The sequence below is a fragment of the Lactuca virosa genome, chromosome 7 (genome assembly GCF_052849685.1).
Source record: "Lactuca virosa cultivar CGN04683 chromosome 7, Lactuca_virosa_CGN04683_v6, whole genome shotgun sequence".
Classification (NCBI taxonomy): Eukaryota; Viridiplantae; Streptophyta; class Magnoliopsida; order Asterales; family Asteraceae; genus Lactuca; species Lactuca virosa.
The window spans coordinates 151,768,124-151,783,233 of NC_136432.1; the positions used below are offsets into that span (position 1 = coordinate 151,768,124).

The 15,110-nt window shown below is 31.9% G+C and overlaps 1 protein-coding gene and 1 long non-coding RNA gene across 4 annotated transcripts; one reads left to right on the forward strand and one right to left on the reverse strand.

Moving 5' to 3' along the window:
* The first annotated feature begins 578 nt into the window (after positions 1 to 578).
* On the forward strand, positions 579 to 6,260 carry LOC145126310 (putative WRKY transcription factor 47). 2 transcript variants are annotated; one of them, XM_079061702.1, is made up of 6 exons: positions 579 to 971; positions 1,189 to 1,239; positions 1,410 to 1,505; positions 1,617 to 1,823; positions 2,882 to 2,995; positions 5,576 to 6,260. In XM_079061702.1, the coding sequence occupies exons 1-6, from the start codon at positions 750 to 752 to the stop codon at positions 6,152 to 6,154; spliced, it is 1,269 nt and encodes a 422-aa protein (XP_078917828.1). In that variant the 5' UTR covers positions 579 to 749; the 3' UTR covers positions 6,155 to 6,260. The 2 variants fall into 2 exon arrangements, with proteins under 2 accessions (XP_078917828.1, XP_078917827.1); XM_079061701.1 differs by having other exon boundaries at positions 580 to 971; positions 1,395 to 1,505.
* A 4,720-nt stretch (positions 6,261 to 10,980) lies between these two features.
* LOC145125645 (uncharacterized) lies at positions 10,981 to 13,852 on the reverse strand. Of its 2 annotated transcripts, none has more exons than XR_013716092.1 (3): positions 13,255 to 13,852; positions 11,909 to 13,151; positions 10,981 to 11,827 (listed from the first exon to the last, which is right to left on the reverse strand). It is a non-coding gene; the product is annotated as an uncharacterized LOC145125645 (long non-coding RNA). The 2 variants fall into 2 exon arrangements; XR_013716091.1 differs by having other exon boundaries at positions 10,982 to 11,609; positions 11,693 to 13,151.
* Between the last annotated feature and the right edge of the window lie 1,258 nt (positions 13,853 to 15,110).

Sequence of the window (15,110 nt, forward strand, 5' to 3'; positions counted from 1 at the left end):
AAATAATTTTTGCTACTTGTCATCTTTTTATCCATTATATTACATATCGTTATGTGGTAAGTTTAGATCAAATTATATCCATGTCATTTTGTGGTTTGTTTCTATTTTATTTTAATTTTATATAATATTTAAATGTAATTATAAATATATATACAATTCATTAATGTAACTTTCATTATATTTTTTAAATTTCTAAATTTAATCTAACTATTTTAGTTGTTTATTTATTTGAATTATTAGTTTAAATTTAAAAGATAAATAAATACTTTAATTTTAATAATAAATATTTTATTTTTTTATAAATTTAAATTTTATAAATTGTTATTTATTTTTTCAAATAGACAAATTTATTACATCACAGCTGGTCTAAAATAAATAAAGTAAGAAACATGAATAAGAATAAGAAGCGATTGGGATCATATAAGTTAATTAGATCAGCCTAGGGTTAGGGTAGTCCCCATGGAGAAGAAGACACATGTACCTATTGACGCACCATCTGACGAAACTCTACACCCTTTTTTAATTAATAATATATATTTATTCCATAACTCACTTCGTTTCACATTTGGTCCCAAGTCTTCCTCTTCTTATTTTTTAATCCCCACTCCATTTCATCGACTTTTCAAAGCAAACCAGTCGTCTTCTTCTCTTCCTGATCACACAATATCTGGGGTTCTTCCAATCTTCATCAATACGCATTTCATTCTTTGCTTCAAATCCATCAACCACTCTGATTACCCGTTCATGTAATGGAAGCTCGATGTGAGAATATGGTTCTCAATTCATTCGACGGACACAAGTTTCCGATCAATCGCCATGAAAACAGTTCTGCGATCATTAACGAAGTGGATTTCTTCTCGAGAACTAGTACTACTGGTAATTCTTCCCTGCAGCATCCTTCTAGTATTCATCATGCCATAGAAAACAAAGAACACGACAGAGTTAATCAAGAACTCCAGCTTAACTTAAATGTAAGTTGATTTAACCATTTAATTACATCTGCTTCTTGCTAATCTCGTATCGTTTTTGATGGTTTTTGTTCAAACTGCTCGTTGAGATGACCAGTCATATCTAGATTATAATGAACAGATGCATGAACATGATTATCCTTGACCCTTTACTCCTTTTAATCTATAAGAAAATTCTTTAACCAAATATATTCGTGTTTTATGTGTCGTATATATGCAGGTGGGTTCGAATCTTAATACAATAAATACGAAAAACCAAGATGCTCATAAGGTATATATAAACTCATACGTACATATTCAATCCAGTTAAGGCACTCTTTAGCAACCCTAATATCGTTTTTCAAAATTGTGAACAAACGATGAATATGATGAATATGATGGTGTTTATTAGAAATGAATTCAGTAGTCTGATATATTTGGTCGAAGTTGGCTATATTACAGAACGAGCTTGAAAAGATGAAGCGAGAAAACGAAAGTTTGCGATCGATGCTTGCTCAAATTAAAGAAAAATATAGCTTTTTACAAAGACATATTAAGGTATACATATAACTAATATTAATTCAACATATAATCCATTGATCAAGTTTCGTTTTAATTACCATACAATGACATTGATTCAACTGATGGATATGATTTGGAAAATAATAGACTATAAATAAGGTGGAAGACGACACGTTGGAATTCAAGAAACTCACTCCACCATTAATGAAGATTGATCCAAATGTTGATAGCTCTGATATGAACAAAGATGTTAAGTTGAATTCACCAAAGGATATTTGTGATCAAGGAGCTACGGCTGAAACAACTATGAGAAGGGCCCGTGTGTCGGTTAGGGCTCGGTCTGAAGCATCCATGGTTAGTAATTTATTTATTTATTTATTTGCTAAAACAATAATTAAATTAAATTATGTATTTAATATTTAAAATCAGTTTTACAGAAATGAAAGACGTAGAAATTGCATATAATCTAGTTAATTATGGCAAATGGTGGCTATATAAGTCTACGACTACGAAAGCTGCCATTAAGTTTGACAAAAATACTTACAAATTGTCAAACTTAAGAGTCGTGGACTTTGGTCATCCTTAGTTAGAGTCATGTCAATTATGTCGATCACATCATCGGAATTAATGACTGAATGTGAGTTTTTAAACTGTTACTACAAATACCATAAAAATATTAAAATATATGATCTATGCTAAGGATGTCTATATAATAAATAGTACTATATATGTAATTCACATTTATTGGAAAGAATTAATTTTGTTGCAACAATGTTGACAGTAATTTCTTCTATGGAAACCTAATTAGTTTATCCTTAAACACATGATATAAATTAGAGATGTCAAAAGTCTCGTGGGACCCCGATCACATGGGGGCCCCGTCCCGTATGTGGTTATTTGCTGGAAAAAAAAATCGGGGATGGGGGCATGGTTAACCCCCGTTTTAATTTCGGGGACGAGAGCGGGGGCGGTGATTGACAGTCCCGTCCCAAAACCCCCCATGGGGCACCGTTAATAAATTATATATATTTACATATATTAATTATATAAATATAATAAACAATAGGATGATTTTTACGTACCAAAATTCAACAAAAAACATATTTTTAAGTTGTTTGTGACATTTATAATTATGCTATAAATAACTATTATTATAAAAAAAAATAGTTTCTTTTAGCCAAACAAGACTTCTTTTAGCCCAAATAAGATAGTCCAAAATCAATCGGAGACGGGGGTTTAGGATGCAATCACCGTCCCGTTTGCTCCCCGTTGACACGTATACATATACAAGATATAAATAAGAACGTTAATTTGGAGTTAATGACATTTGTATTTTGTTTATATGATGCAAATTAAAGACACGAAGAAACTATAATCACATTTCACATATATGCTTGTACGTATTTTTACAGATTTCAGATGGATGTCAATGGAGAAAATATGGGCAAAAAATGGCGAAAGGGAATCCATGTCCTCGAGCTTATTATCGTTGCACCATGGTAGTAGGTTGTCCAGTGCGTAAGCAAGTAGGTTCACCTCCTTCATCATCATCATTGTTTTCTTCTCATCTAAAACTTATAATAAGATTTTTTTTTCTTTTCTTTTTATAAATAATTTGTTCTACTAGCTGGTGATAATAGAAATGAAAGGATATTTTTGGTAACCATTAAAAAGATGAACTTTTTAGCACGAGCCTTAATTAATGGGTGTAGCCACATTGGGGCAACCTTCAACTTTTGTATATTTTCTTTGGGAAGTGATTCGTATATAACAAAATTTTGCCATACATAACAATTTATGTATTATAGAGTTGTACAATACAACATTTTAAAACATTAATTGTTGTGTATGGAAAAAAATTATTGTGTACAAATCATCTCCCATTTTCTTTTAATTTAATAAATTTGATTGTAAAGATTATTACATTAATAAAATAATAAGAAGTTATAGAATAAAAATATTTATAATGTTATGTTAAATACATTTAAGGTGAATTTTAATATGCTTGACTCATTCGACCATTTTCATATTTTTAACTTTTTTACCGATTACATAATGTGATTATCTGAGTAGCGGCATACCGGGTTCACCCATTTGTTAAAAAGTTTGGGTTGAAATAAAACAAAGGTTGAAAATATCATAAGGGATGTCATGACGATAATGTTAAGTCTCAAACTTTATACGTTGTTACGAATCACGGCGTTTGTTAAGACGATAACTTTTTATATAATTAATCTTTTTATATTTCTATTCTATAATTATTTATTTTTTTATAAATATATAACTTAGCCATCACGTTAAATACAAACTTTGAAGCAATAACATGTTATGACAAAGCCATAAAAAACTTTTTAAAACTAACTTTTTTAATAAATAAATTGAGCGGATATGAAATTTTTTAACCCATCCTCCATAATAAATGAAATACTTTTGACACATGTTATTCTCTCATTAATTTGAGCACATGTTATTTTTTTATATTTTTGAATAAATGCTTTTTCCTATTTGTCATTTTCTCATTTTTTTTTATTTTTTCTTAATTTAACACATCATATTTACACCTCAATTAATAATTGTTTTAATTAAAAATAAACAATAAATTACAATATTACTTATATAGTATTTAATATGTTTCCTTTTAAATTCAATTTTTAAATTTTAAATTTCACTTCTAAAATTTCAATTTAAATAAGTTTTTTAAAACCTTCATATTTAATTTTTTGTTTTATCCAACACGTATAACATACGGGTCTCACAACTAGTTTACTTAAATAAATTAAATAAGATAGAGTTGTAAACCTATTTAGTTAAAACATGTAAACCTAAAACTAACTTAATCTACTCAATTATATAAGCCTATACATTGCTTAAAGAAATATTTTTTCTCCATTCTTCTTACATCACATCTTTATGTTGAACACCTACTACGCTATATATATTATAATTGAAAATAAAAATTATGTAAGAGGAAGATAAATATAAAATTTATAAAATTCTTCAAATTAAATCAAGTTAGAAGTTGAATTAGAAGAATATTAGATAATTACAATATGTATATATGATACAAAACGACGTAATATGGTGAGTTTAGATACCTAAGCTTATATACTCTTAAGGGTATATTCACTTTTTTCCCATTATATATATATATATATATATATATATATATATATATATATATATATATATACACACGAAAGTTTAGGTTTTATTTTTTATCGAAAAAAATCTAAAAATATAGAAATTCATAATTTTTCATCATCTTTCCATCGATATATATATATATATATATATATATATATATATATATATATATATATATATATATATATATATATTACTTTTGTGATCTGTTGAGGTTCACACTGTGAATTTGCATATATTCACAGTGTGAATCTGCACAGATTCACAGTGTGAATCTGCACAGATTCACAATGTGAATTTGAACAGATTCACAGTGTGAATCTGAACATAGTATTATATCAGAGATAAAAAATTGAAAAAAATATATATATATAAAAAATACGAATCATAAAATCAAGCATATGATTGTATCGAAAAGAAAAAAAATTGGATCATTAAAATTGAATCATGGATCATAAAAATGATCCATGCTTCAATTTTAATGATTCAAAAAAAAAATTTCTAATTTTTTTTCTCTACGATATAGTACTATGCTTGATTTTATGATTTGTATTTTTTTTATTTTTTTCATTTTTTTAGGTGTCCTCACCGAAAAAAGAGTACTCATCGGTTCCCCCTCTCTCTATCTCTCTCTCTCTCTCTCCCTATATATATATATATATATATATATATATATATATATATATATATATATATATATATATATATATATAATTCCAAGGATTATACTATTATAAAAGTAATATAATTTAATAATAAATAAACAGTTTTTTCCTGGAAAGAATAAATTTATAAATAAATAGATTAAAGCTACCTTTTAAAAATATCAATTTATCCCATTAAATTTAGAATTTTATCAAGGTTATTGATGTTAATACAATTGACTAAAGAAATCATCAATATTCAAAGTATATTCATAAAATACCTCTTGACTCACAAAAAATTATCTAAATCTTGTATAGGTACAACGATCTATGGATGATCAGACAATTTTGATAACGACATATGAAGGCACTCATAACCATCCACTACCACAAGCTGCCATGGCAATGGCCTCCACCACCTCTGTCGCCGCCTCTATGCTACTCTCCGGTTCAATTTCAAGCTCTAATCACCATAACCACAACCTTATCGTAGGATCCATGCTTTCTTCTTATCATCCGAATATGACCACTACCTTGTCAGCCACTACACCGTTTCCTTCCATTACATTAGACCTCACAAACCCTAGCTCCAACCACCTCCAACAACCCCCATTTCACTTTCCTTTTTCGACCAACACAAATCCTAATTTCAGTCTTCCTAATAAACCATCACTTTTGGCACAATTGGATGCTCAACAGTATAGTGTAAGGAAGTTTTCTGGCATCCCAAATTCCGACCAAGAGCTGATGGATGCAGCCACGATGGCGGTCACAGCAGATCCACATTTCATGGCAGCTTTGGCTGCCGTAATTGGCTCCATTATTGCCAATGACCACCATAACAATGACGGTGTCAACAACAGCCAAAGAAGTGATAATAATTTTACAACAAATTAGAGTTCTCCAAAGTATATATTGCCAAAAGGAAAGGAAATAGACTATGTACAAAAGGAAACAAATACACACTCTTATAAAAAGTTGAATCAAGTTATTTTTTCTTGTAGTGTATTTTCAAAATCAGTTTCATTAATGTCGTTTTAATACTGAAAAAGCTGACATAAAATGTAATATTGTTAAGATACAACCTTATAGACACATATACACACTATATTTAAACCTGTAAAAACCATGATTAAAAAGGAAAAACACTATTGATAACTCAAAAGAGTAATCTTTAATGATGCACAATTTATTAATATATGCTTGACTATTAGTTCCATCTTCAATAATAGTGATCAATAATAAATGGTGAATAATTTATTATTTAAATATGTAATTTTAATAAAAGTGGAGATTATAAAAGAAAGAAATAAAAAAAAAAAAAAACTGAAAACATTTAAAGGTTTATATCCTAATTACCAATATCATTTGAGGAAAGCAAAGTTTTATTTATTTATATATTTTAAATAAACCAAGAGGTTTACACCCCATTACAAAGATCAGAAAAAAAATATTAAATTTGTTAGAAAAAAAAAATACACAAATTGAATATTTTCAAATCTATTGTTTTCCTCATTCATCTTTCATATAGTTTTTATAATAAGGTTTAGTTGTAAACATTGTAATATTTCCTTGGAAATGACATGCCTGGAAAGAACTTTCTTACTTTTAGTTCCAAAATAGATGCAAATAATTAACTTTTGTGAATGTTATACCAGCTAATTAACATAGAAAATTACAACAAACCAGAGAAGAACCCTGCGTTGTGGGGTAGAATCGATAAAGGAAACAACATAAAAGGGTGAATTTATTAGCCATGACATTTATAATTCATTGTTTGTTATAAATTTATAGTTTCCAATTCTTTTCTGGATACATCTCAAGTTAAATTAGAATAATATATTAGATTACCATTTTGCCTTTATCATCTTTCCGACTCTTTATGACCTCCAAAGGTGACTAACTAACCATCTTGTCAAGGTCTGTCATTAGTAGATGGCAAAAGTATAGGGATCCAGGAAGCAAGTGGTGGGAACAGAAGGTGGAGATGTCGACGAACAGTGGATAGTCCGATGGTGGTGATGATTATCCCGACATTTTCATTTTCGTAATATCTGACCTTGTTACACCCCCGGCCGAGGCGCCGGAATACGCCGAGCTGTATGACTTAGTTCATGGATCACAAGCAAATTGAATATACATCACAAACTACAACAATAACAACATAGCAGTTACATTCCAGTTTAATGTTCGAATACAAGGTTCATGCATATAATAGTAATGAGTTCATAAATTCGTCTTAACAAGTAGGCCGATATAACGAAAACTAGATAAGAGTACTAGATTGTATGGAATCCATGAATAGTTCTTCTGTTAAAGGCTGCTTCAATGATCTCCTGAGAATACATGTAATTTGAGGGTCAACACAAAGGTTAGTGAGAGTTACAGGTATTCTGCTAACCGCAGTAAAGATACTGTAAAAGTCTAAAAGTATTCCTTTTGTCGTTAAAACCATGTTTGATAAAGGGTTAAATCATAAGTATATCTATACTTGAAATATTTGTTAAAGAGATAAATCATAAGTAAATCCATACCTAAAATGTTTGATAAAGTGATAAACCATAAGTAAACCCATACTTTAAATACTTGATAAATAGATAAATCATAAGTAAATCTATACTTAAAATGCTTGATAAAGAGTTAAACCATAAGTAAATCCATACTTAAAATGTTTGATAAAGAGTTAAACCATAAATAAATTCATACTTAAAATGCTTGATAAAGAGTTAATCATAAGTAAATCCATACTTAAAATGCTTGATAAAGAGTTAAACCATAAGTAAATTACTTAAAATGCTTGATAAACAGAGAAACTGAATCCGTGGTTTCTAATTAAAGAGTCCAGTTAATGCCTATAGCGAGTCCTATAACCGAGTTATGTGACTAGTTACAATCCCTTACGACGCTTCATTGGGCGTCGTAGTTAAACTAAAGATAATTATCACCCGCTTCGATTGAACCGTCGAGGTTGTAGCTTAGGTAATGAATATTGTCTCACTATAAAGGTCATTAACTATGTTATACGATAAAGTTTCACTATAAAAGCCGAGTAAATTCGATAAATCCGTAAAAATGTATGTCACTCGCTGAAATAGATAATATGTTTCTTCACATGCACGAATGATTTCCAAGATATAATTGTTATAATTCGTACGTATATAATTAATATATATGTTTGTACATGCTCGATATAAGTGAAAATAAATTATTCGCAAGACTAATAATATTTTTAAACGCATGCATATCATAAGGAAATCGGTTTATAATATATTATTTTGACAATAACAAATATTAAAACTAGGTATATGTGTTATAAGCGTATTTTATTACCGATATATAGGTTTCGCATGTTTATAAACACATTTCATAACCGGTAAATATATATTTCACATGTATTCTCTCCCAAAAATAATAAAACAATAAAAAGGGGCCGTAACATTCACTTTCGATGCGTGAACGAGGCTCGAGAGTGAAATTTGTCGTGAAAGTCGTTTCGTGATATTTCGTGTCCTTAAAACGAATCACTGGGTCTATTTATATTACCTAATAAACCAAAAGGGTAGTTTTGGTAGTAATTATTAAGTATAGGGTGGTCTTTATTAAAATAAATAAAGTATTGGGGTTGATTTTGCCAAAATAAAACTCCAGGGACTGATTTTGAAAATTATTCTCAAAACCAGGGGCTAAATTGGTACATTTGAAACTGGTTTGGGGTTCTAGGACCAAGTTTGCCGGGTTTTTCGGGTGGAGGGACCATTCTTGGGTATTTTAATGCCAGTTTGACTTGATGTGAAAACTAAATCCCTAGGAGGGGCCAAAGTCGTACAATTCGGAACTTTAGGGTTTAAATTAATTAATAACTAATGAACTTAGAACAGTAGTCGATCCCCTTCGTTTACCAGATGCGACTTTCAGGTGTGGTACGAACCCATAAATCGGGAATCGCTGGTTTGGGACTCTAGGGATTGAGACCCTCATGGCGTCTCCTGGTCTCGTCTGGACGGAGCAATAGCTCCCGTCAGTGAAATCGAATGGCATGGTGGAGATGACGAGCCCTTACAGTGGCAGTCGGATTTTGTGGAGGCAGCAGTTGACGGTTGTGAATGGTGGTTGTCGGCGGCTGTGTGCGGCAGGGGGATGCTCCAGTGGCCTTCTGCTGCTTTATTTCTGCCAAATATCGACGGGAAAGACCAGTAGGGGAGGGGAGAATCCTGGTGGTGGTCGGTCGACACTTACAGCAGCGGTGGTATGGTTGGTCGGAAAAAAAACTCGCATTTGCAGCAAATCTGATGGCAGCAGGTAGCGGAGCTGCGGTGGCGGTGATAGGTGGCGTGCTATGGCAGCTCCGCTGCATCTCCATTGCTTTCTGTCGGTGCGAAATCAGAGAGAGTGGGGCAAGGAAGATGGCAGGTGGTGATGAAGGTTTCTCGGTAATGTTGGTCGGAGGTGGTACGTTTTCCTCTTGAAAGCTTCATGTAAAGAAAAGATTAGCAGCAAACGATGTGGCTGAGGCTCGAGTTGGACTCGATTCCCTTCAACAGATTCGCCGTCTGTTCTCCGGGTATAACAACCTTTCCCCGGGTATAACAACCTTAGCAGTATTGTGTACTGCCGAATATTACCACTTACCTGAAAGAATCGCCGGAAGCAGGAGTACAGAGAAGGAGGAAGAAGAAGAGTATTTTCATTTGTGTGTTTGAATGAGACGGCAAGGTCTTCTTTTATAGTTGAATCGTGTAATGGAAACAAATCACTAATTGATTGAGCGTGTAATGCCAATAAATATCATTAATTACGCAATTAATGCATCCGTTACAGAATTCAAAAATACAAAAATAGGGACCAAAACTGTAGCATAGCCATAGACAGAAGCTTGTAAGTCTTTCATGCATTCAAGCTTATAAACCTTATTTGGTTTGGTCTTTCTACCAATGTGAGAATCATTCCCACATTCCTTTCTTTTTGCTAAATTTATTCTCAAATACCCGTCTTGAGTATCGATATCTCATTCACATATACTCTATTTTGGACATATAATATATCGTTTCGAAGTCCTCGTGAAGGAGAACACAAACCCACTTAGAGTTAGTTATATATACAACATATGTATATATTTATATATGTCCAAAGTTAGTAAAAATATAAATATTTATACTAAATTTTCCAACAGGAGGAAGATGGTAAGGTAGGGGGTTGATGATGGCGGTAAGCAGCATGACAATAGAGCGGTGGTGGCTGTCGGAATTCACATAACAGCAGCTCGGTGGTCGTGTGTCATGACAAGGGAGGCGGAGGGTAATGGCAGCGGGGACGTTTGGGTTGCCTTCGGAAGGAGGGTGATGGCAGCGGGGAGGTTTGGGTTACCCTCGGAAGGGAAGACGGTAGAGTGGTGTTGGTGTTTTCCTGCTCGAGTTTGTACCACCGAGATCAAGATGAAGAAGAGAGGGCTTGGCCTTTGGCTGGTCAAGAAATTTTCCGATTGTGTCGAATGATAGATATTAATTCTACAATTCTAAAAGGTCGAACGGATAAATTTTTTGAGTTGTAGAACTCCGTGAATTTGCGTTTAAAGTTTCGCATCTAATTGGTCTGAACGTCTGATTTTTATGACTTTTACAAATATTTTTACTAAAAATATTTCAGGTAGTAAATAAAATATTAGACCATAGTCTGAGTCCAAAAACGTTCTCAGAATTTTTATTCGAGGTGTGCAAGTGCCTCAACGGATTAATACGGTTTATGAAATCAGATAAAGTTAATGTTATACATGTTTGATTTCTTAAAGCGATCATATCTTTTGCATACAAATTTCGTTTTGGACGTTCTTTATATCCACGGAATCCTGAGAGCATGTTCTATCCAGTTTTATCATCCGTAGTCCTTGAGCATGTCAAATGCAAAAATTTGATTTTTAGGGCATCAGGTCTCACGGGTTTTTGAACTGTTTCTTGTTTGATGACGGCGATTAACTTTTTGAGCATTTTGAGGTATCCCAAAGGAACTTATAAGTAATATGATCTCATTTGTACTTAAAATCTTTTGGGTACTATGCCGTAGGTTCACTACAATGTGGTTCGCACAGAACTGACTGTTTATAGATTTAGACCTAAATTCTAGGATGTCACATACCTTCAAAGCTCAGCTGACACCAAATCCATGAGTGCCACAATGCCAATCACCTTGTTCTCTTCATTAATTACATGCAAAAAACATTTCTAATCTTTATAAAAAAAATCAAATTTTAAGTTATTAACAAATATTTCATCCTCTTTTCCACAAAATAAAAGTTATGTATGATCAATGTTACCGGTTTATCTTGCCATTAACCTACATATGAATCTTCCATCTAAAACTAAAAGAACGCACAAAAGGTCAGCATTAGAAAAAAATTGGGAAAAATCAACGACTTAAGATGGAAAAAAAAACAATTCTTACTGTTATAATGAAACATATCTTATTTTTTATACCAGTATCCATGAATAAATGTAGGCATTAGGTGGTAAAATAGATCATGCTGCAGACCTCAAGTTTGGAATTAGGAGTGATCTCACATTAAGAGTCTCAAAAACTCTGCAAAATAAGTAATGATGATTCTCAGCAGTAACAAAAAATAATCAACATGAGTAAATGTTGCAGAAATTAAAAAAAAACCTATGAGAATGATCCATAAAGAGTGATTCAAGTAATTTAATTGATGTTTCACAGTCCTCCACGGATAATTTTGAAAGCTAAACATCAATCACATTAGATAAAAAAGTAAAAATAAAACAAATAGGCATCTATTAACTATAAATAACAGTTACCATAGTTCCAATGTTAACTGAAGGTTCATTATGTGATATCAAATACAATTTTAGCTGCAACTGGATATAAGCAAAAAAAGATAGAAAATAGGTTAAAAGTACAACTACTAATAGAAACCAACACCTGCTTTTAGTTATTGTCAGTAGATTGCACTTATAAGATGTTACTTAACATCTTTAATAACAACTAGCAAAGAATCCGCGGCTACGCCGCTTTTGGGTAATATGGGAAAAATCGGCAAACTTTAAAATATATGTGCTAAAACTTTAAATCACCACAAATAGAGTAGAAAGTCGACAACCCCTAAAATTAGATGTCAAAAGTGTACAACCAAAAGAAGGGACACTGGTGGAGAAAATTCAAAAATGTTGTGGCAATAATGTTAAAGTTGCAAAAGTTGGAAAAATATGGTGGCAAAGTTCAAAAGAAGGTTTTTTGTGTTTTTATGTCAAAATGTAAAAGATTTGAGTACAAGGACAAAAAGTGTCAAATTCATTAAAGATTTGTGGCAAAAACACCAAAATATAAAACTTTTGACTGCAAGGACTAAAAGTGTCAAAGTCATTAAAGACTTAATCAAAACACGAAATGTAAAAGTTTTGACTTTAGGGACGAAAAGTGTCATATTCACCAAAAACTTGTGGCAAAAACCTAAAGCCTAAAAAGTTACTATTGCTAAGGCCCTTGTGATTTAATATATATAATAAAGTTGTGTGCCAAATAATAAATTGGAAAAGAGTAATCAGTAATTAACATTGAAATAAACCTAATAGGAAAAGACACCAATGAGGTAAATGACCAGAGAAAAGCTTATGATTTAGAATTTTTCATTATTTGATATCAAATGATGTAGAAATGGAGATGTGCAGATATGAATTTTCCTTGAGAAAAAGTAATTATTGAAATAAAAATAGAATTACCTAACTACCCCTAGTGGTATAGACAAAGTAATTATTGAAATAAAAATAGAATTAGTGGTATAGACGTAGTTATCTGTTTTTGATTCTTTGGAATATAACAATAATCACTTCAAAACGCCCTTATGATAATGTATTGGTTCCCACAAAAAGTTGCAAACAGTCAATAAAGCCTGCAAAATAATCACAAAACATGTCGGTGATCTCATTTTATGAACCAAGAAATCTCTTAATGCACTAATTGAAAGAATTCAATATAGAATTTGAAGACTTTACCTTTACTAATGTCGGATGTTGCTTCCAAAAGTTTGGTTTTTCTTGTTTGATATCTTAAGATTAAAATCCAACTTCGTTGTTACTTATATAATTTTTTTTTGAACGGGTCCACCATCAGGCCTACAAACTGCAATCTCCATGGCCTAAAAAAACCAAACCCGAACTGTCATCAGTATTTCTGAGACAATTGTTCTCACTCTTGCACATCAGTTCTGAAAAAATAACATAAAACTTCATTCTTGGATTCGTTCTTGATTTGCTATCATAAAAATACACAATAGAAGAATAAATCACCAAATCAATATTTTTTATCTGTAAAATGAAACTTGTAAGAGCTATGACAGAAATAAAATGACTATAAGAGGCTGAAATGGTTCGTTCAACAAAAATACACAAGTATAACCTGTTAAAAGTCAATGGTTCGTTCAAGAAGTGATCGTAATTGGGAGGCCTCCAAATCATAACAACTAAAAAACCTAAATTGAGACATATAAATAATAGAGTTCAACATACACATTAGAAAAAATAGTTGAATTAGACATAATATAGATCAAAGAGGGGAGAAGTGATGCACAACAAACCCACAAGTAAAAATCGTTTAGACTTGTAGACAAATCGACTACAAAAATAATCGATAACTTCAAGATCGAAGTATAAAACCCAAATATCACGATAGCGATTCAACGGAATATAAAACTATTTGAATAATCAACCAAGAATAAATCGAACGATAAAAAGAAAAAACACGCGATATTTACGTGGAAACCCAAATCGGGAAAAACCACGGGCGGAGGAAGCCGAGAACCAATTTACTATAATATTCAGTGTTTACAGAGATAGAGGAAAGAGAAACAAATATATCAAACATATATTTGTATGAATATGAGAGAAAGATGAAGATGTAATTTGAGGTGTGGTGTTTTTAATAAGCTTGGTTTCATTTCCTTTTATAGGCAAATGAATGTATGAATTCAATTGTCTATTACCATCCAAGCTTGACAAACATGCTACCATCCATTCTTGACAAACATGCTACCACCCATTCTTGACAAATTAAAACCACATGTGTAGAATGGTATTCTAGAAATCATCCAATGTTGAAGTTTGAAGGAAACTTCCACAATCTCCACCCTGACTTCAAATGAGACAGGATGAAAAAAACTTTAACTTGCACAATGATCATGCAAAACAGTTTATCAACAGCTCATCATACTCCAAATCTCTATAAGAATTTGCAAACACCATATGAGAAAAAATTGATTTCGAAAAGTAAATATACTTCCTCCACCACGAGCCTATCAGGCTCAAATGCGATCTGAAACACCCACCAAATCCAAACATGCTTTGAATTTGGCTATTGGAAGACTTTTAGTGAACATATCAGCAGGATTATCATTGGTGCTGATCTTGTTTACTGTAATATCGCCTTTAGCAATAACATCTCTGATGAAGTGATAACGAACATCAATATGCTTCGTTCGATCATGGAACATTTGATCCTTCGTCAGAAATATTGCACTTTGATTGTCACAAAAAAACAGTGTTAACAGATAACTTGTTTGAAAGCTCACCTATCAACCGTTTCAACCAGAGGGCTTCCTTCACTGCTTCCGTAGCAGCCATGTATTCGGCTTCAGTGGTGGATAACGCTACAGTAGATTGTAACTGCGCTTTCTAGCTAACTGCGCAATCACCCAAAGTAAACACGTACCCTGTAATCGATCGTCTTTTATCCAAGTCCTTTGCATAATCGGAATCCACATAACCAAGTACTCCATTATCGGTTTTTCCAAACCACAGACATAAAGAGGAAGTACCTCGCAAGTAGCGAAAAATCCATTTAACAGCAACCCAAT

What these genes read in the sequence shown, in the direction of transcription:
- LOC145126310 (XM_079061701.1), top strand. Translation starts at nt 750, where the DNA reads ATGGAAGCTCGATGTGAGAATATGGTTCTCAATTCATTCGACGGACAC. An exon ending in TTTTACAAAGACATATTAAG is followed by an intron (nt 1,506 to 1,616) that starts GTATACATATAA and finishes GGAAAATAATAG; the next exon opens with ACTATAAATAAGGTGGAAGA. An exon ending in GTTGTCCAGTGCGTAAGCAA is followed by an intron (nt 2,996 to 5,575) that starts GTAGGTTCACCT and finishes AATCTTGTATAG; the next exon opens with GTACAACGATCTATGGATGA.